The sequence below is a fragment of the Peromyscus eremicus genome, chromosome 12, assembly GCF_949786415.1.
Source record: "Peromyscus eremicus chromosome 12, PerEre_H2_v1, whole genome shotgun sequence".
In the NCBI taxonomy this organism is placed as follows: Eukaryota; Metazoa; Chordata; class Mammalia; order Rodentia; family Cricetidae; genus Peromyscus; species Peromyscus eremicus.
In genome coordinates, this window is record NC_081428.1 from 80,254,575 (window position 1) to 80,276,444 (window position 21,870).

Below are 21,870 nucleotides of genomic sequence, written 5' to 3' on the forward strand. Positions count from 1 at the left end.
ACCATGATCAAATTAGCATCATTCAGAGACGCCTAATGGTTCAACATATGAAAATCAGTAAAGGCAATGAATGACATAGTCTCAAGGACAGAATTCACACGATCATCTGAATAGATGCACAAAAGTCCTTTGATGAAAACCCATCATCCTTTCATGACAAAACCCCTGAATAGAGCAGAAGTGGAGGGAACATACTAAAGTTTTTGTATGACAAACCTATAGCCAAAATCATGCCAAGTGATGGGAAAACACATAGCATTCCCACTACGATCAGAGGCAAGACAAGGGTGCTCTGTCTCTCCACTCCTATTCAATGCAGCGTCTGAAGTCTTAGCTAGCTCAATAAGACAAGAAAAGGAATTGAAAGGTTATGAATAGGAAAATAAAAAGTAAAAGTATCATTATTTGCACATGAGAAACCAGAAAGACTTCACCACCACAAAACTCTTAGAGTTAAAAAACACTTTCAGCAAAGTGACAAGATAACAAAATTAGCATGCCCATGAGAGACTGTGAAAAAAAAAATCAGGGAAATAATCCCATTGAAAATGACCTTTGAAAAAATGACATATCCTAGAAAAAAATCTAGCCAAGGATGGATCTGAAGTGAGTATAAGATCCATACACGTTTAGGGGCTCTGCTCAATAGAAGGAGCAAAAGAGAACCAGCTACAAAATTTGTGCTTTCCCACGGGTTTGCTTGTTTCTGTTACGAGACAAGGCCTTGTTGTCTGCAGCACTCAGGTTGATCTTGCATAGTTTACTCTCATGCCTTAGTATCCCAGGTGCTGAGATTACAGGCATATGCCACTGTACTCAGTCTTCCCCAGATGTCAGAAGTGGCCTGTTCAGTGTCACACCCTAAATTTTAAGATTTGCTAGTTTCATAGAAACGATTCAGAAAATGACCATCCTGTATTACTGAGTCAGGATGCACCAGAGCCATTTTACATACATTCTCCCTGCAAATGAGCATGATATGCTGCCCTCTTTTCACAAACCCTCTGGCATCAAGCATCCATTGCTGAGCTCACATCACACGTGCAGAATGGGGATTTAAGCTCATTTCTGGCTCGTTCGTGAACCAAGCCCTTTTGACCAACCAGAAAAACTACTGCAAACCTAGGAACAGGTTACTATAACAAGTAGGTAAATCCTTGTGGGTACTAAGTACTTATCTAGTCCCCCAATTAATATGACTTGCATATTACTTCTAATTACATAGTATCAATGCTATAGGATGATTAGTCATTGAATATTTAATAGCTTTAATCATCGTGTGCTTTTTCAGTCATCGCATACTAAAGGTATGACCCCCTGTGTTTAAAAGGGCACATATTAATGCAAGGTGTTGGACACCACCTGTGTTAACGGTGAGCTGGGACAGCTCTCATGTTGGCCTGTCCTGGTTCACCTCTTTTCCTAGGGCTCCAGATTCTCAAACAGTGGTTTTTAAAATGGAAAAAAAAATAGGATAATCCATTGGAGATAAAGGAAAAATACTGAAACACTATTTATATTCTTTTTATCTTTACCTTTGTAACAACCAAGAATGTGAACAAATAACCATCCCAGATAGGGCACCAAAGACAGACCAAATAAATGATCCTAGGAGCTGGAGCAATAGCTCTGTGGTAAAGAGCACTTGTTGCTTTTGCAGAAGACCTGGGTTCAATTCCCGGCACCCACATGGCAGCTCACAACCATCTGTAACTCCAGTTTCAGGAGATCTAATGCTCCTTTCTGACCTCCATGGACACTAAGCATGCACATAGTGAACCTATATATAAACAAAATATTCATACACATAAAAAGAAAATAATTGATTTCACCAAAGTCCAACTTAAAGAACCAATGAACGTATTGGGATTACATACAGGAGTATGAGTGAAGGGTTACTTACAGAAACACAGACGACTCAAAGGTAGCTGAATCACTAAAAAGCCCACCCCAGCCTGGGTGATGACAAATGAAAACTGTTTCCCTGGAGCTCCCAGAGCATCTCCAATGAATTCAGGAAGCTCCACAGGTCAGAGTCTCCTCTCCCCAGCAGGTGTTTTTTGCTTCTATAACCTTAAGGGTTGAAACTTTGTGACTCTTCTAAGTTTCAGGAACTTCATGAAACTTGTGAGTTGTATATTTCCCTTGTCTTGCCACTTTTGTTTACTTAATGAGTTTTGATGATCCTCCCTCTAGGATGAAATGTTTCAATGATTCTTTGGATGGGGTTGTTTGTTTTTGAGTCACTATGCTGTCGAAGCAGCAGGGGAACTCACAGAGATCCACCTGCCTCTGCTTCTGCCTCCTGAGTTTTCTGTTTAAAGGCTTATTGCCACCACGTTGGGATCTGGAACTTCTTGGTTTTTAATGAACCTTCCTCTATCACAGAATGTTTTAATTTGTTGGAATGGCTACCACAGCACACATGCATGATATACAAATAAGTACACATTCATGGCATGGTAGTTAAACCAATTCTCTGTATCAGATTGCCTGGGTGAGAATCTTGAGTTTGCCTGTGGAAAAGAGTCATCCTTGTGCTTCAGTTTCATCATCAAAATGGAGACAATAGCACTTGGACCCAGGGTTATTATGAGAACTGAGTTAGTACAAACAGATTATTTAGAATAACGCAATAGTAAGGGTTTGGTGTGAACTTGTCCTGTGCCAAAATCAATAGTTATGGATGTGGTGAACTATGTCAAGAGTGCTCTTCTCTCTCCCCATTTCTCTTACTCTTGTCTATCTACAAAAGTATGCAATTTTTTGTTGTTGTTTTTCAAGACAAGGTTTCTCTGTGTGGCTCTGCCTGTCCTGGAACTCGCTCTGTAGACCAGGCTGGCCTCAAACTCACAGAGATCCGCTTGCCTCTGCCTCCCAAGTTCTGGAATTAAAGGCGTGCGCCACCACCGCCCAGCCGGAAGTGTGCGATGTTTAAAGTTTGGCTGTTACTCTCATACCTATTCCTCTAATTCACCAAATCTGTTACTCTAAGACCCTTCCTCAAGCTCCGTCCTTGCCCCAGCCAGCGCTAGTCTTGGAACTGAGCGGACATAGCCAGGTGGTGTCACTTAGCAGGACTGAAAGGCACACTAACCCTTGAGGTTCTTGTAGTTGGTGCCCTCTTTTCCCTCTGATGTGCTACACAGAGGTTCCACACAACTGGGCTAAGACGGGCCGAAACAAGGCTCCTCTCAGAGCCACTGCCTGCTCCCTCCGCGGATAAAGAAAGGGTTCTCTGTGTTGTGGCAACCTCGCCCGTCAGCTGCTCAACAAACAGCTGTCAATGTTCTGCTCAAAGCTCCGGCCACCCCATGTCCAGGCAAGGCACCGAGTAGTGGGAACGTTAGCTGCAGATGAAGGGAGAAAGGGTGGACTGGGCTTCACATGCTGCCCGCTTTCCCTCCCTCTGACGCTGTTAGTCTTAAAGTCTCCCAGCGGCCCCTCTGGTGCTGTTTGGGTGGGTCTCACAGTCTCCCTTCCAGCAGCCCCACCGCAGTCAAGCTCGGATGTCGGCTCTTCCGCTTCTGTATCATTTTACCATCCTTCTCCTTCGTAGACCGTTGGGAAGTCCCGACCACCACCCCAGTTCCGCTCTTTCGCCTCTGTGGGGTGCCTCCTCATTCTCTCAGATGCTTTCCAACACATGCAAATAGATGCAGGCAATAAAGAGGTGATTACATAAATGATGTCTCCCCTATTTTCTCATCCCAACTCTGGGAGAGAGTAGCCATGATTAAAAGGTGGAATGAAAAATCAGCATGCAGAAGGGAAGGAAACTGGAGCTTAATCTAGAAAATAAATTGCAATGGCCATTTCTCAGCAGGATCCCACGAGTACTCCAATAAAGCAGGAGTTCACTGAACCCTCAAATTTCAGTGAAAGACTCAATTGTGTAGCAAGCTACAAAATCCAATCACCTATATCACCACATTTTGCCTTTGAAATTAGTGGCTCTTAAGATTAAGTGAATTAATTGCCATATTTTATGGAGGCTGAAATTGTTACATTGTTATAACGTGGACATTATATATGAAAACAATCCTGAGTTGATTGTCTATTAGAAAAATCATCACTATAGAAAGAACCAGAAATGCCACTGTTAATTATTTGTAAATTCTTGACCAGATTTTAAAACCATCTTTTCACAGCTCATATAAGAATAATTAATGGAGTTTCACAAATCAAAATGGTATTATTATGCTCTCTCTCTCTCTCTCTTGCTCACTCTGTTTCCAGTGTGTGTGTGTGTGTGTGTGTGTGTGTGTGTGTGTGTGTGTGTGTGTGCATTGGAATCAAATCAAGGGCCTGGCAGATACTAAGCATGTGTCTGGGCTGTCATCCTAGCCCTGCTCTGTTCTCTTATGGTTGAACAAGAGCCCCAGGAAAATTACAGAGATTTCACACATTTCCCCTTGTGTTTAAATATTCTTTGTTTTTGTTTTTCTCCACATTTCTTTTATTGGCTTTGTTGAGAATTTCATACATAAGTACTATATTCACATTGTGTCTACCCTTAGGTTGAATATTCTTTTGTATGTTTTATGTTAGATTCTTAACATTTTACAATATAATTGCTCGTTCCTCCTTCCATAGCCTCTCTCCAGTCCTCTATTCCTTCCTCTCCCTTTCAAATTCATGTCCTCTGTGATGGTGAACATTGTGCTTAGAGGAAAATTTACTGTGCTATGCTTGTAAAAACAAAACTGGCCCTGCTCTCCCAGCCTGCTCGCCGCAGCCCCCGCCTAGCCGCCGCTGCTCCCGCCGTCACCGCCTCCGAGAAGATGGCTGTGCCTCCCACATATGCTGATCTTGGCAAGTCTGCCAGGGATGTCTTCACCAAGGGCTACGGCTTTGGCTTAATAAAACTTGATTTGAAAACGAAGTCTGAGAATGGATTGGAATTTACCAGCTCAGGCTCCGCCAACACAGAGACCACCAAAGTGAACGGCAGCCTGGAAACCAAGTACAGATGGACTGAGTCCGGGCTGACGTTTACAGAGAAGTGGAACACAGACAACACCCTGGGTACCGAGATCACCGTGGAAGACCAGCTCGCGCGTGGACTGAAGCTGACCTTCGATTCATCCTTCTCGCCTAACACCGGGAAAAAAAATGCTAAAATCAAGACAGGGTACAAGAGGGAGCATATCAACCTGGGCTGTGATGTGGACTTTGACATCGCCAGGCCCTCGATCCGTGGCGCTCTGGTGCTTGGCTATGAGGGCTGGCTGGCTGGCTACCAGATGAATTTTGAGACTGCGAAGTCCCGAGTGACCCAGAGCAACTTTGCCGTTGGCTACAAGACAGACGAATTCCAGCTTCATACTAATGTGAACGATGGGACAGAGTTTGGTGGCTCCATTTATCAGAAGGTGAACAAGAAGTTGGAGACTGCTGTTAATCTCGCCTGGACAGCAGGAAACAGTAACACTCGCTTTGGAATAGCAGCCAAGTATCAGGTCGACCCTGATGCCTGCTTTTCGGCCAAAGTGAACAACTCTAGCCTGATCGGCTTAGGGTACACTCAGACTCTAAAGCCAGGTATCAAACTGACCCTGTCAGCTCTGCTGGATGGCAAGAACGTCAATGCGGGTGGCCACAAGCTTGGTCTAGGACTGGAATTTCAAGCATAAATGAATATTGTACAATCGTTAATTTTAAACTATTTTGCAGTATAGCTACCTTCAGAATTTAGTGTACCTTTTAATGTTGTATGTTGGGGATGCGAGAATTGATAAGTACCACGTTAGATCTCCAGGCTAAGGATGACTCGGCTTTAAGGTGTTTACCATTTCAGAGGTACAGCAAAAACCCCATTCCTGAAAGGGTCCTTTTAGCTGTAGACGTGGGCTGGGGAGGAGCCCCTCTAGAGATGTCAGGCCCCAGGTGGAAGCTGGGGATGTGCCGGTCCTTTGTCAATCTGTAGAGTCCACAGATGAAATTGTGACTTCCTGAGCACTGGTGTCCCGATCCTAGCTGCTGAGAAGCATGCACACACCTGTGTGAAAGGGACTGTTTTAGACAGATCTCCGTGCCCTCTTCCCATCCTAGCCCATCAGTTACCTGTTTTACACCAAAAGTACTCTTCTGGTTAGCTATTTCTTTTGTGCCATTTTAGGGTGGAGAGGGTGGGCGTGATGGAGCCAGTCATTCAGGACTTAATTCTTCCTTGTGGTGTGGTTTTTCTCTTTCTTTCTCTCTCTCTCTTGTTGATGTAACCAACCGTCTTATTAAATAAGAAACACAGAGCCGATTCAGAGAAGAAAGCCAAGAGGTCAGAACTAAGAGCCTTACCCTTCCTGCTTCAGCTATCCTGCTTCAGCCAAGAGAGCTCTCCGAAAAAGAGGCCTACTTCCTGTGTGTACGTCTTTAAATACTCTAGATGTTCTGCCTTCTCATTGGTTGTAAACTAAACACGTGACTGCCTTGTCATTGCCTGTATGTACCGCCCTCCAGGTTTTTAAAGGCGTGCGCCACCACTGCCACGCACTTGCTATGGCTCTATAACTCTGACCCCCAGGCAACTTTATTTATTAACATACAATTAAAATCACATTTCAGTACAAGTAAAATACCACCACATTTCCCCTTTTCTATTTTAATAAAAAGAAAAAAAAAGAAAAAGGTTATAACTAACAAAAGAAAAACTATATACAAAAGTACAATAACTATATACAATATATACAAATAATAAATGTCTAAACAATGTCTAGTCCATTTGTATTTGACAAATTCAGAGATGATAATTTCATTATCCTATTTTGTTAAGTCCAAAATGTATCTAATTCACTTTCTATCCTAATTAATCTTCAACTAACTAACCTTCAACTATAACTAACTAATCTTCAACTCCCTCAGAGACCCAAGAAGGAAATAATATTAGCTAACAAAAATAAAAACAGAAAGTGCATGCAAGCAACTTCCAAAAAATTTGTGAGTTGACAGAAACAGCCAACTGCCTGGACAGTCACCTGAGGTTTCTCCGCAATGCTGGGGCATCATCTTCAGCCTATATAGGCTTAGCATATCTGACAGACTCATTTGTGAAGTAGGATGTACACAAGGTCAACAGTTCAACCTCACATTGGGTGAGAGCAGTCCATGCACCAGAAACACCTGAATTCCACTAATGTCATGTCATGATTCAGGATTTTAAATTCTGGAAAATGTTGATGGTTTTTTTAGTTCAGCTCTCCATTCTTCTTGGCTGTGTACATATGGCTTCATCTCAGCATCCCGTTCTTCTCCACATCTCTCTATCAAATGCCAGTCTACTATTGAGAGGCGTGAGCTTAGTTACTCTTCAAGAATAACTGTTTCAGCTGCTGTTCCATAGCACATCAGAAGCCATCGGCCTACTGCCTGTTCAGCTGCCTTCGAAGAAAAGGGCACTGTACCTTTTCCGAGTTGCGAAGGCCACGTCAGGGATGGTGCCATATTGTCCTGGCCTCAGAAGATGCCTTTTGATAAAGCCATAACCACGCTTGTTTAGGCAAGAATCAGTAGTCCTTTGTTTCATGTCCTGTCTGTCCATTTTGTCATCAGTTGATTCGAGGATACTTTGTTGTCCAGTGGCTAACTTTTGCCACAATGAAAGCTAACTCCATACGCAGTTTCTTCAATGCCCATATTTTCTCTGAAGTAGATTGGTACTGCCAGGAGCCGACATGTCTCATAGTCATAACAAAAAAGAAAAATTTTCTAAGTTATTAAAACATTTTAAATGCCATATTCTGTAGATCTCTGAAGGGTTTGAAGATGACCTATCTAAAATATATCTGCTCAATTTTTAAAACATATCTAATATGACTACAAGTTCTATTGTAATGTTTAACTACTAACTATCATTTCTTTATAGCCTAATGGTAATAATAATATTCAAGGATCAGAAAATTGCATTGTTAAATGAACGATATAAGTACAATTAGAAATATACATATAGCATTTTCTAACAATATCAATTTCAATATATATAATTTGTATACAATATAAAACAATCCAATCCAATGTAAAGTATTTAAAACTAGTAATTGTCTTTTTCTTCTTCTTTCTTTCTCTCTTTTTTTTTTAAATAAGAACCTTAAATCTAATCTGCTTAGTCTTTTTCCTAACCCTTGACAACAACTTGTAACCAACCCCCCTAAACAATGAAAATTATCCCAGACCCAAAACCCATTAAAAAGACCAAAAAACCACCCACCCCACACCACCTCTTTGGGAATGTGGGCGTCGTATTCTTGAAATTGCTTCCTGCTGGGTATGGGCGAAGTTATCTTTATCCTGAAAGAAAAATTTTAGGTTAATTGTCAAATTCTAGGAAAGGTAACTATATCCTTCATTATCCATTCTGTGTATAATGCCAAAGTTCAGGTTTTATCTCAAGTCCTTATTCAAGTAGTCTTTGAGACTGGATCATCTCAGCTAGTCATCTCAAAATTGCTCTGAGCACCTTGTAGTTCAAAGCTGATCTGTAGGTGATGTTTGTCAGCTTAGTGATGTTATTATTGTCCACGTGGAATTGTTGTTGTTGTGGGGCCCCAACTTCTTCCTGGAGACTTCAGTTGGTGTTAGGCCTGGCCGTGAATTCCTGCAGAAAACTGATAAGAGACTCGAACACAAAGACATATATATGCAGCTAATTGAAGCCTTTTTTTTAGAATTAATCAGTACTCTATATGACCATTCATATCTTAGCAAAGTTTAAAATGTATATATATATATATATATATTAATCTTGTAAGTTTTGATATAAAATTTATACTTTAAGAAAAGTTTAAAGAATCAGAATAGAATCAAAGAGTTGAGATTAGTAATAGAATAGTCCCTTAATTAATCTGGCTTTTCTCCTGTCTCATAGCAGAAGATGGCTCTTTTATTCTGGCATGATACAGGGAGTTTGCATTTTCCTTTTAACAACATGCTTGAGTTTAAAGAAGGAGAGAGCCATTCTCCAACTCCAAAGTCAGCTTTAAATTTTAATTGGACTGGGACTATTAGAAGACCAATAGTGTTAAATCTTTAGAGAAAAGCAGAAACAAACATTTAGGAAGACATAAAATTTTTTAGATAATATATACCCATACGCCATTTCACTCTGCTTCCTGGGATAGATGATTTGTCCCTTTCCTTCAGTTGTCTTATTTGTCCAGTGTTCTTCAGATTCCTTAACCTTCATTCTCCTAAAAGACAAAAACAAAAACCTTTCCCCAAGACTAATTTTGGGGATGTTCCTTTTTGGCAAGTTATTATCTGATTAAATGAAAAGACATGTGTTACTGGTATAAGTTAGTTTAAATTGGATGTTCATGTTGGTTGATGAGCTATCACCTCCTCTAATTAAGAGGTTTCTCTTGTTCAAATCGAACCTTTATCAATTTTGATGGTACCCACAACTTATCTTCTCCTGTAGAAACAAAAGCAAAACCTCGTCCCCAATGTAACACATACCCTGGTTTCCATTCTGAGGTCAGCACATCCTTAAAATATATAGGCTGATTTAATTCTGTAGTTTTTTCTATTATCCAATGTCTCTCTGCAGCTGTTGTTCCTTTCTCATTGGCATTAAGAAAATTCAAAGTTAATAGAGCATTATGCAGTCTATTTCTGGGGGTTTTTGTTGCCCCTTTCTGTTTATTTAGCATATCCTTTAGAGTTCTGTTTGATCTTTCTATAACTGCTTGACCTGTAGGATTATGTGGTATGCCTGTAATATGCTTTATATTGTAATAAGCAAAAAACTGTTTCATTTTAACAGAGACATATGACGGAGCATTATCAGTTTTGATTTGTGCAGGTATACCCATGATGGCCATAACTTCTAGCAAATGAGTGATTACAGAATCAGCTTTTTCAGAACTCAAAGCAGTTGCCCACTGAAATCCTGAATAAGTATCGATAGTGTGGTGTACATATTTCAGTTTTCCAAATTCTGCAAAGTGAAACACGTCCATCTGCCAGATTTCATTCCTTTGAGTACCCTTTGGGTTACATCCTGCTGGTAATGGTGTTTGATTGTAGAAGGAACAAGTAGGACATTTCTTTACTATTTCTTTGGCTTGTTGCCAGGTTATGGAAAAATCCTTTTTTAAACCTTTACTATTGACATGATGTTTTTTATGACATTCTGAGGCCTCCAGCACATTTCCTATTAATAACTTATCAATCTCATCATTGCCTTGTGCTAGAGGGCCTGGCAGACCAGTATGGGATCGAATGTGAGTTATATATAAAGGATGACTCCTTTTCCTGATTGTATCTTGTAATTGAATAAATAATGAAGTTAATTCTGAAGCATCAGGGATAAATTCTGCAGTCTCAATATGTAATACTACTCTTTCAGCATACTGAGAGTCAGTTACTACATTGAGAGGTTCTGAAAAATCCATTAATACCAACAGAATAGCATATAATTCTGATTTTTGAACTGAATTATAAGGACTTTGAACCACTTTACTTAAATTTTCTGATTTGTAACCTGCCTTTCCTTGTTTGTTGGCATCTGTATAAAATGTACGAACTCCAGATATGGGCTTTACCCGTACAATTCGAGGCAAGATCCAATCAGCTCTCTTTATAAGATCAATTCTATCGCTTTTGGGATATTTGCTGTTAATTTCTCCCAAAAAATTACTGCAAGCTCTTTGCCAAGGTTCACTTTCTGTCCATAATTTTTCAATGTCCTCCTTAGTTAAAGGTACGACAATTTCTGCTGGGTCTATTCCTGCTAATTGACGAAGTCTCAATTTTCCTTTCCAAATCAAGTCAGAGATTTTTTCCACATAAGTTTTTAATTTTTTGTTTGGTTTATTTGGTAAAAATATCCACTCTAATATGATATCTTCCCTCTGCATTAATATTCCTGTAGGAGAATGCCTAGAAGGTAAAATAACCAAAATGCAATCCAGCTTTGGATCAATACGATCGATATGCCCTTCATGTACTTTCTTTTCTACCAAGGCCAATTCTTTCTCAGCTTCAGGTGATAACTCTCTTGGACTATTTAGGTCCTTGTCACCTTCTAAGGTTTTGAACAAATTATGCAGTTCATCATTTTTTACCCCAACAATAGTTCGTAGATGAGAAATATTTCCAAATAATCTTTGAAAGTCATTAAGAGTCTGTAGTCTATCTCTCCTAATTTGCACCTTTTGGGGTCTAATTTTTTGTAGCTCTATTTTATATCCTAAATAATTAATAGAATCTCCTCTTTGTATCTTTTCAGGAGCAATTTGTAATCCCCAGCAAGGCAAAATTTTCTTTACGTCTTCAAATATTCTTTCTAAAGTATCTGCATTTGAGTCAGCTAGTAAAATATCATCCATATAATGATAAATTATAGATTTAGGAAATTTTTTACGTATCACTTCCAATGGCTGTTGTACAAAATATTGGCACAGAGTTGGGCTATTCAACATTCCCTGTGGGAGGACCCTCCATTGAAATCTTTTAACCGGTTGAGAATTATTATAAGTAGGCACTGTGAAAGCAAATCTTTCTCTGTCTTTTTCTTGTAACGGTATTGAAAAGAAACAGTCTTTTAAATCAATAACTATGAGAGGCCATCCTTTTGGTAACAGAGTAGGCAGAGGAATTCCAGATTGTAGAGAGCCCATTGGCTGAATTACTTTGTTAATTGCTCTAAGGTCTGTTACCATTCTCCATTTACCAGATTTCTTTTTAATAACAAATACAGGAGAATTCCAAGGGCTGGTTGATTCCTCAATATGCTGAGCATTTAACTGTTCTTCTACCAGCTCTTCTAAAGCCTGGAGTTTCTCTGTTGTTAAAGGCCATTGCTGGACCCATACAGGCTTGTCTGTTAACCATTTTAAAGGTAGAGCTGTTGGTGTCTTTGGAAGATCATCAGTTGTTGTGCCCTGTTCTTGTATAATATGGATGGCTGGTGACCACTCAGAATAATGCCTTCTAATATTTCTCTCAGAAACATGTGCTAATTTATGATTTGTTTCTGAGATTGGAGGGATGTTAATCTGAGTATTCCATTGTTGCAACAAGTCTCGACCCCACAAGTTCATAGCTATGTTAGCTACATATGGTTTCAATTTTCCTCTCTGTCCTTCTGGACCTATACACTCGAGCCATCTTGCACTCTGTTTCACCTGAGATAATGTCCCAATTCCTAACAGTTGAACATTTACCTCCTGAAGAGGCCAAGTTGGATGCCAAAATTCTGGTGCAATTATGGTAATGTCCGCACCTGTGTCTACCAGACCAGACAACAAAACACCATTTATTTTTATCGATAATTTTGGTCTTTGTTCATTAATAAAAGTTTGCCAAAAAATTTTCTTTATATTTGCTCCTGAATTTTCTATTCTGTCTGTTTCATCATCCTGACCAGCATGACTTATTCCAATAGATATTTGGTTATTTAATTGCTCTGGGTAGGGGTTTCCTCTACGACTGCAGGAAAGGTTTGAACTGGATTTGCTATTGGGGCCTGCATGAGGCCCCTCTGGGAGTTTCCCGAAGACTGAGGCAGAGGATTACCCTGTCTGTCCCTTGTTGATCTACATTCGTTGGTCCAGTGTTTTCCCTTACCACACCTTCTGCATACTCCAGAAGGAAGGGGCTTTCTGTTGCCATTGTTCCTTGAAGAAACATTGTTTCTAGGAATGACCTGTTTACAGTCCCTTTTCAAATGTCCTTGCTTTCCACATCCAAAACATCTAACATTCCTCAAACCTTTTGAAATTGCTTCTCCTACCCATGTATCATCATGCTCATGAGCTTCAACATTAACTGTATCTCTAATCCAATCTTCCAAAGGTGCAGATCTTGCCTTTAACGGCCTGATTATTGTTTTGCATGCTGCATTCGCATTCTCAAAGGCCAAAGATTCAATTATTATCTTACTAGCTTCTGAATCCGGGACCATTCTCTTTACTGCTGAAGCCAGTCTTTGTAAAAAATCTGTGAAAGATTCTTTTGGGCCTTGTACAACCTTTGTAAATGACTCAGTTTTTTTTCCTGGTTCCTCAACTCTGTCCCATGCATTCAAGGCTGCTGTTCGACATAAAATTAGGGTTTGGACATCATATAAACATTGTGTTTGTGCTGAAGCATATTGACCTTCTCCAATAAGCTGATCCTGGCAGACTTGTATTCCTTTATCCCTCCACTGCTTTTCTATGTTTTTAGCTTCGTCCTTGAACCAAGTTAGCCACTGAAGCCTTTGACTGGGTTCAAGAACACCTTGTGCCAGCTCCCGCCAGTCCTGTGGTACAATCCTATTATATGTTGACCAAGAGTTTAACATTTGCTTTACATATGGGGAATGCATACCATAAGATACTATTGCCTCCTTAAACCTTCGTAAATCTATCATATCAATTGGAGCCCAAATATTTTGTGTAGTCATTTGATCAGGCGACTGCTGTACGGTTACTGGACAAACTAAGGGTGACTGTGTGAAAACAGGCTTTCTTTCTGTAACCCTATGATCCAATCTTGAAGCAGCTTCACTGTTAGTTTCTTCTGTCTGAGTTTTTACAGGTTTAATAGGTTTTTCTAAAGCTGTCATCCTGGCACTTAAATTGACTATCTTTTTAAATAGTAAAATGAGGATAAACATAGTAATAAAATGCATAATTCGATCAACAGTAATCTTCTCATATAGCTGTTCCATTGTCAGACTGTCTAAAATTGCAAACAAATTTTCTTCCAATGTACACAGAAGACCCATTTTTTTTTTAATGTGGAAAAAATTTTTTTCTTTTAAATAGTTTTCTTTAAAATATCTGATATGTTAAGTGACTTACCAAGTCCTTGTAGAACAGTACCAATCCGAGGGAATTTCAAACAGCCACCTAGTGTCCGAGGTGCGAGTCCAGAGAGAGAGAGAGAGAGAGAGAGAGAGAGAGAGAGAGAGAGAGAGAGAGAGCAAGCATAGCCACAAGTTCTGCCTAAGAGCTTGAATCCAGCCACGTGTTCCTGCTTGAGCCTAGTCAAGCCTTGGCTCTGGCTACCTTAAGCTCCAACCACGTGCGTTGGTTGTACAGGCAGGGGCCCTGTTCGGCAGGGCAGGCCTGAGTTGTTTGTAACACTGGCTTTAAGCAAGTAGCTCAAGGTTGGTCCGGCCTGAGGCCAAGCCGACCTGGGCCCGGGCTAGGGAGCCGGCCGCCCTGGCGGGAACCCGGACCTGCCACCAAGCCAAGTTAAGCGATTTTAATGGATTCTTGTCACGTTGGGCGCCAAATGTTGATGTAACCAACCGTCTTATTAAATAAGAAACACAGAGCCGATTCAGAGAAGAAAGCCAAGAGGTCAGAACTAAGAGCCTTACCCTTCCTGCTTCAGCTATCCTGCTTCAGCCAAGAGAGCTCTCCGAAAAAGAGGCCTACTTCCTGTGTGTACGTCTTTAAATACTCTAGATGTTCTGCCTTCTCATTGGTTGTAAACTAAACACGTGACTGCCTTGTCATTGCCTGTATGTACCGCCCTCCAGGTCCTTAAAGGCGTGCGCCACCACTGCCACGCACTTGCTATGGCTCTATAACTCTGACCCCCAGGCAACTTTATTTATTAACATACAATTAAAATCACATTTCAGTACAAGTAAAATACCACCACACTCTCTCCTCTCTCTCTCTCTCTCTCTCTCTCTCTCTCTCTCTCTCTCTCTCTCTCTCTCTTTTGCCATCACACCAGAGTATGAAACAGCTTCCGGGATCTCCAGCTTCAAGCTGTGCAGGTGATTGTGGTCACACCATGACAACACTGGGGATCTAAATGACCACTGTTAGAACCTCACCACTCTATTTTTTAGCAGTTTAATGGGTACATTATAGAGTCTTCCATTTTGTGTGGAATTAGCTCCTCCCCTTCAAATGCTGTAATTAACATCACTTAAAATAAAACTTGAATAAAATATTGAAACCTCAAAAAAAAAAAACTGTTTTTATCTTGTAGAAGCTGTGAGGAAGTTATGCCTACTTTGAAAGTACCCTGTCAGCTGACCCGAGATGGACCACTTCCCGGTGCAGGTGGGCTATTCTTTAAAAAAAAAAAAAAAAAATCACTGATAGCTGCAAAATATTTCACTGCCTCAGCTATTCCTACAAGGTAATGGGTCACAAGATTAGACAGGCTGACTGGTAAGTCCCACTTTTGTATGACATGCTAACTTGCTTGGGTGCCTGAGTCACCTGCTGGATGTCTTACAAAGTCAAGATTTGCCTGAACCTAGACAGGATGTGAGCTAATTTGGCTCCCCCAAATTATAAGTTTATGGATTTTTCCTTTAGAATCCTTTAGCTCACAATAGCCAGGGCCTTACCTAGAGAACTCTCTCTGGCTTGGTCCTGGACAGTCTCTTTTTAATAATAAGCCTCTAATTGACTAAAACTAAGGCTTGAGTCAGACTGGTGAATCTCTGAACAACCTCAGTTCACAACACCCTCTTATTCTTATTTTATTATTATCACAAGAATATGTGTAGTGTTGCTTGTATGTTGTGGGATATTTGTACACTGTGTCAAGATACATTGCTGTGGTTGGTTTAATAAAGAGCTGAATGGCCAATAGCTAGGCAGGAGGTATAGGCAGGATTTCTGGGGATAGCAAGGAAGAGTCGAGGGGCAGGAGAAGCCAGGAGACATGGAGAGGAAACAGGAGATGCTGGATGGAAGAGAGGTAATGCCACGTGATAGAATATAGATTAATATAAATGGGTTAATTTAAGTTATTAAGAGCTAGTTAGGAATAAGCCTAAGCTATACACCAAGCTTTCATAATTAATAATAAAAGTCTCCATCTCATTATTTGGGAGCTGGCTGGCAGGACAGAGAAAGACTCGATACACTTGTATGTAGGTACGTTTTTAGGGCTGACCACTTGAGACCGAATAACAACTTAGGGTGCTCATGCCTGGGGAAGTCTAACTCCCCCTTTCTTGGCAGTCTAACTTCTTGTAGCTCTTCACTGAGAGGTGGAGCCCCATGGTAGGGCCCCATCTACCTTGGCAAGTCAGTTGGTGTTGCCTTCGCTCTGGTCTCGTTTATGCGGCCATATTGTTTAGATTTCATGGGTAGAGATTCCCTGTCATAGTCAGATGACTCAGTCTTGCAGCAGACTTCTGGGTCCTCTGGCTCTTACAGTCTTTCCAACTCCCCTTCCACCATGTTCCCCAAGTCTTAGGTATAAGGGTTCTGTTATAAATATGCGGCAATGCACCTCAGCTGCAGCAATGCACCTCAGCTGCAGCAATGCACCTTAGCTGCGGCAATGCACCTCAGCTGCGGTAATGCACCTCACAGTCAGTTGTTCTCTGCATTTTGACTAGTTGGGGCATTCTGTAGGGCAGCGGTTCTCAACCTTCCTCATGCTGTGACCCTTTAATACAGGTCCTCATGTTGTGGTGATTCCCAATTATAAAATTATTTCTGTTACGTCTTCATATCTGTAATTGTGGTGCTGCTATGAATCAGAATGTAAAAATCTGTGCTTTCTGCTGGTCTTAGGTGACCTCTGTGAAAGGGTTGTTTGACCCCAAAGAGGTCCTGACCCACAGGTTGAGAACCACTGCTGTAGTGTTTTCCATCAGCTACAAAAAGAAGCTTCCTTGATAAAGGATGCCATCTACACTTACCTGCCACACAGGTCCTTTATCAGTCTGAGAAGGGGTATCAGAAGCTGGCTGGGTATATCCCTATAATCTCAGTATTTGGGAGGCTGAGGCAAGGGGATCATGAATTTGAGTCTAGTCTGTGCTACATAAGAAGTCCACCTCTCAATTTTTAAAATCCTTATGGGGAACAAGGGATGGGGAGGTGGACAGTTAGCTTTCCTGAATTGATGAGCTCCAGTTTCAGTGAGAAACAGTCTCAAAAACAAACAAACAAATAAATAAATAAGATATTGAGTGTTAACCTATAGCCTGTGTGTGCATGCACACAGACACACATGCACACACTTTAAGAGGTATCAGATATATGATGATTGTTGAAATTCTATTACTAATATCCACCTAGTCATTCTGCCTATTACTTAAGAAAGTAACCCAACCTGTGGCCCCCCACAAGTCTCAAGAGCCCTATAAAAGTCTGTCTAAATTTATAAAACATATTCGTTTAGAAAAACACTACTGAACAGGTGAGTTATACTCTATTGATTAAAAATGAAACTTCAATTTGCAATGTTTATGGGAACTGCTCAACAGCGCTATCTAGTGGACAGCAAAAAAAACCTCCCACTCTTGTAGGAAGTGGTTTCTGTCTATCACACTTACTAAGTTCAATTTTCCAGCTATTCATCATGAGATGCTGCAGACGCTCAGGCAGCCAGTGTGAATAAAAAATCCTGAAAAGAAGCTGTGTCTTTCGCTGAACATAAACTCCTGAGAGGAATTTCTGTGTCTGCAGAGACTGATGGACTGATTGGGATCTCAGTACTGCGGATAGACTGGCATTTTGTAGGTTCAGAGGCTAATTACTTGATCTTGGGCTGCTTTCAGCTTCTGGAACAGCCATGCCATGCCCCGCTCTATATGAACTAACACTTCATGATAATAATTAAAAAGCTCGTCAAAGTTATTAACTGAGCAGAACACTAGCTTCTGCCAATCCAAGAGCTAAGAATGATGTTATCTGATAGAATCTTGGCCTATAGAATAGCTCCTGCATCTTGCTGTACCCACCAATGTATTTTAAAGTTGCCTTGGTGTATGTATGACTTTCTCTATTTTATAAAACTGTTAAAAAACAAAACAGTGAAACAGCTTCCACATTGGAACACGGGATTTGGATAACCTAAATCTGTGTTTCTGGGCCATGGTCACTCATAATGGCTCCAGAATAAACTATCTCTTATTCCCGTTAAAGTGGGAGCTATGGTTTTTATGTAGACACTAGAAATTTAGTAAAGGCCTGGACTAGTCTCCAATATGACAAACATGAGGTGTGTTGGGATAATGAGCCTAAAATGAGACATTAAACCAGAATTACCATTTCCTCAACCAAAATATTGAACATCTCCTATATTCAGACGCAACAGCAGGAGAAAACCCGAGTGCCTACTTTCAAAGAACTTGGGGCTGGACAGGTGGCACTGGCTGCTCTTCCGAGTACCAGGGTTCGATTCCCAGCACTCACACGGTGGCTCACAACTCTCTACAACTCCAGTTCCCGGGGGTCCCATACCCTTTTCTGGCCTCCAGAAGTTTGCACAGATGTATATTGCAGGCAAAACACCCACACACATTAAAACATAAAAATAAAGGATAAAAATCTTAATTTATAATCCGAGAGAAAACACAGAGGATAACCAAGTAACAAATGTGTACAGAGTCAGACAGCAACTGTGCTGTGAAAACCGCAGTGCGTGGGGGTGGGGGTGGGTGCGGGGGTGGGTGCGGGAGGTGGGGTGGGGGTGGGGTGAGGGTGGGTGCGGGGGTGGGTGCGGGGGTGGGTGCGGGGGTGGGGTTGGGGTGGGGTGGGGGTGGGTGCGGGGGTGGGGGGATTAGGGGGGTGGGGTGGGGTGGGGTGGGTGCGGGGGTGGGGGTGGGGTGGGGGTGGGGGTGGAGGGTTAGGGGGGTGGGGTGGGGTGGGTGCGGGGGGGGGGGGGGGGGGGGGGAGGGGGATGTAGCAAAGGCAGTCACTGAGGTTCTATGCTGGTGAGTTAGAGAAGGCTGTTCCGACAGGGAGAGACTGAAGTAGAAGGAACAAGAGGAGGAATTTGTGCGGTAGCTGAGGGGATGGGTGCACAGAATAGGACGTGCAAAGGTCCTGAGGTGAAAGCTTCATTGGCATGAACTGAGAACATCAAAAAAGTTAGTTTGCTGTGGCAGAATGAGCCAGGCAGAGAAGCTGGAGATGAGGTCAGAGGAGCCATGGGCTGAATCCCGTGGGGCCTCTCAGCATCACTCTTGCCTGTAGCATGAATCTTAAAGGTACTTATTAATAAAATCAAACCTGAGGCCAGTTATTGGGGTGAAGCTGGAAGATCAGAGAGACAGAACAAGCCACAGCTAACCTCACCTGGCCAACTTCTCAGCTGATCTTCTTTCCTCAGACTGGAAGCTTCTGTGTCCTCATCCCAATGGTTCTCAGCTGAATTGTGCTGCTCAAAACCTAAAAGCTTAACCAGCCAAATGCTTCTAGTTCCTGGTCTTCACGCCTTACATGCCTTTCTTCTTTTGCCATCACTCCCTGGGATTAAAGGCTCACTTCTTGGGATTAAAGGCGTGTGTCACCATGCCTGACTGTTTCCAATGTGGCCTTGAACTCACAGAGATCCAGAGGGATTTCTGTCTCTGAAATGCTAGGATTAAAGGCGTGAGTGCCACCATTTTCTAGCCTTTGTATCTAGTGGCTGTTCTGTCTCTGACCCCAGACAAGTTTATTAGGGTGCACAGTATTTTGGGGAACACAATACCACCACAGTCGCCTTGCTGTTGTTGTTTGGTTTTTTATTCTCAGGGGGATGGGGATGGTTTGAACAGGAACCCTCTGACCACCAGCTACTGCAGTGTGTGGCTGCAGCTCCTGGACATTGATGTCTGACGGTTGATGTCTCCAGTAAGGACGTTAAGGACACCAGCTGAGATGGAGGAGATGAGGTGACAAACTTTGGGAGAACAGCAGGAACAGGACAGTCACCTGGAAGGATGGGAAATGTAAAGCATGGCCTCCAGGACGTGGGTGGGCAGTCCATCCTTCGTGGCCATCTCCCTCTCTGAGTTCCAGGACAGACACTACTCATTTGCACATGGCACATGCTACATTCTCTGCCTTCTTGTCTGTTTTTGAGTATCTAACACCTGCTTTCCCCTTTCTGATTATATGGATATAGTATCTGTGTCTAAAGAGGTCCAGAGACAACTTCCATGCAATAAAGAATTACCTTTTTAATCAGCTTTCTGTTACACCAGCAAGTGCCTGAGTCAACCAACTGAATAAGAGAGAAGGTTCACTTTGTCTCAGTTTGGGGGGATTTCAGCCTATACCAAGTAGCCCCACTGCTTTTGGGTCCATGGGAAGGTAACACACCATGACATGTGATAAAGCAAAGCTGTTCAACTCATGGACAGGTTGGAGGGGACAGAGGGAGTACAGCAGATTTGAGGACTGTCCCAACATTCCTTTCAAGGGTACAGCCTCAGTGAGTTAAGATATTCTACGTCTTACTTTTAGACCCCAAAGGGTCTCCAGGTACCAAGCTTTTAGCACATGGGTCTTCAGGGGTCATTCTAGATCTAAATTATAGAAAAGATGACATTGTAAATGTGGTCCAGTGCCACTGTGACCATGTGGGGGGCCAGATTATCCAGTGCAATAGTCCCAGATTGACAGGGTCCCTACACCTAGAACCCCTGGTGATATTTGAGCTTTCACGGTTGACTTGTCTTATGTCTCAGTTTTTCAGAAGCTGGTAGACGAGCTGTTCTCTGGAGCCCTGATCAGATTCTCTAAAGATTTTTGCCAAGGTGAATGAACATACAGGGAACATTTGAGACTCCAGGTGTCGTGGCTATAAATTGTGAGTTCTAGAAGGCCAACAAGAAGGACCTGGAGAGTTGAGAGACAAAGGACACCACACATGGATGAAAGCCCGGGTGAGCAAAAGCAGGGAGATTTGAGTTTCTCATGAACAGAAAAACTGGAGATAAAATCCAGTTAAAGCAATGCTGGCCTCCGAGACAGAACTACCTGGACTCCATCTTCAATATCCCCTCTGCGGAGCATACTTGGGAGGAGAAAAGAATCTGAGTTCCTCCAAGGATATCACCTCGGCTGAAGGCGTATCCAGCCAGTGTCACCTTCCTTTCCTAGGGACAACATTCAGGACACCTCTGAAGGTCATCCTGAGCCTGACAGGTCCCCAAGGGGACCACTGCAACTTCCTTAGCATTTGCTTCGCAGTCCAGCATCATTTTTTTCTGTCCACCTCACTTTCTTGGCTCCCTCACAAGTGTAGTTCCCAAGAGCATTCACCAGGAGGACATTCACCAGCGGAATTTGCAAGGACATCCAGACCTCAGAGGCTTTTCTGAGAGATCCTGATCCAAGAAGGCTGCTAACAAGTGATTCAAGGGAACAAACTTTAAAATGGGCTTTAAAAAATTATTTATTTAATTTTTTTGAGATTACAAAAAAATTGTGGTTGATATATTGATATATTGTGCACCCCAATAAAATTATCTGGGGGTCAGAACAGCCATAATATTAAACATAGAGGTTAGGCAGTGGTAGCACATGCCTTTAATCTTAGCATTCCAGAGGCAGAGATCTGCCTGGATCTCTGTGAGTTTAAAGCCACACTGGAAACAGCCAGGCATGGTGACTCACACCTTTAATCCCAGGAAGTGATGGCAGAAAGCAGAAAGGTATATAAAGCGTGAGGATCAGGAACTAGAGCTGGTTAAGCTTTTAGGCTTTTGAGAAGCAGTTCAGCTGAGATCCATTTGGATGAGGACTCAAAGGCTTCCGGCCTGAGGAAACAGGATCAGCTGAGGAACTGGCAAGGTGAGGTAGCTGTGACTTGTTCTGCTTCTCTGATCTTCTAGAGTTCACCCCAATAACTGGCTTCAGGTTTGTCTTTATTAATAAGACCATTTAAGATTCGTGCTACAAGCCGGGCGGTGGTGGCGCACGCCTTTAATCCCAGCACTCGGGAGGCAGAGCCAGGCAGATCTCTGTGAGTTTGAGGCCGGCCTGGGCTACCAAGTGAGTTCCAGGAAAGGCGCAAAGCTACATGGAGAAACCCTGTCTTGAAAAAACAAAACAAAAACAAAAACAAAAAAAAAAGATTCGTGCTACAACAATATAGTTGCATTATTTCCTCCTTCCCTTTCCTCCTTCCAGACCCTCACATATAACTCCTTCTTGCTCTCTTTCAAATTTGTGGCCT

At 42.0% G+C, this 21,870-nt stretch overlaps 1 protein-coding gene across 1 annotated transcript; it reads left to right on the top strand.

The window, feature by feature from the left end:
• Positions 1–4,728: 4,728 nt before the first annotated feature.
• LOC131922345 (voltage-dependent anion-selective channel protein 1-like) lies at positions 4,729–6,205 on the top strand. Its single transcript, XM_059277127.1, has one exon. It carries the CDS (start codon positions 4,785–4,787, stop codon positions 5,634–5,636), a length of 852 nt encoding a protein of 283 aa, XP_059133110.1. The 5' UTR covers positions 4,729–4,784; the 3' UTR covers positions 5,637–6,205.
• The last annotated feature ends 15,665 nt before the right edge of the window (positions 6,206–21,870 follow it).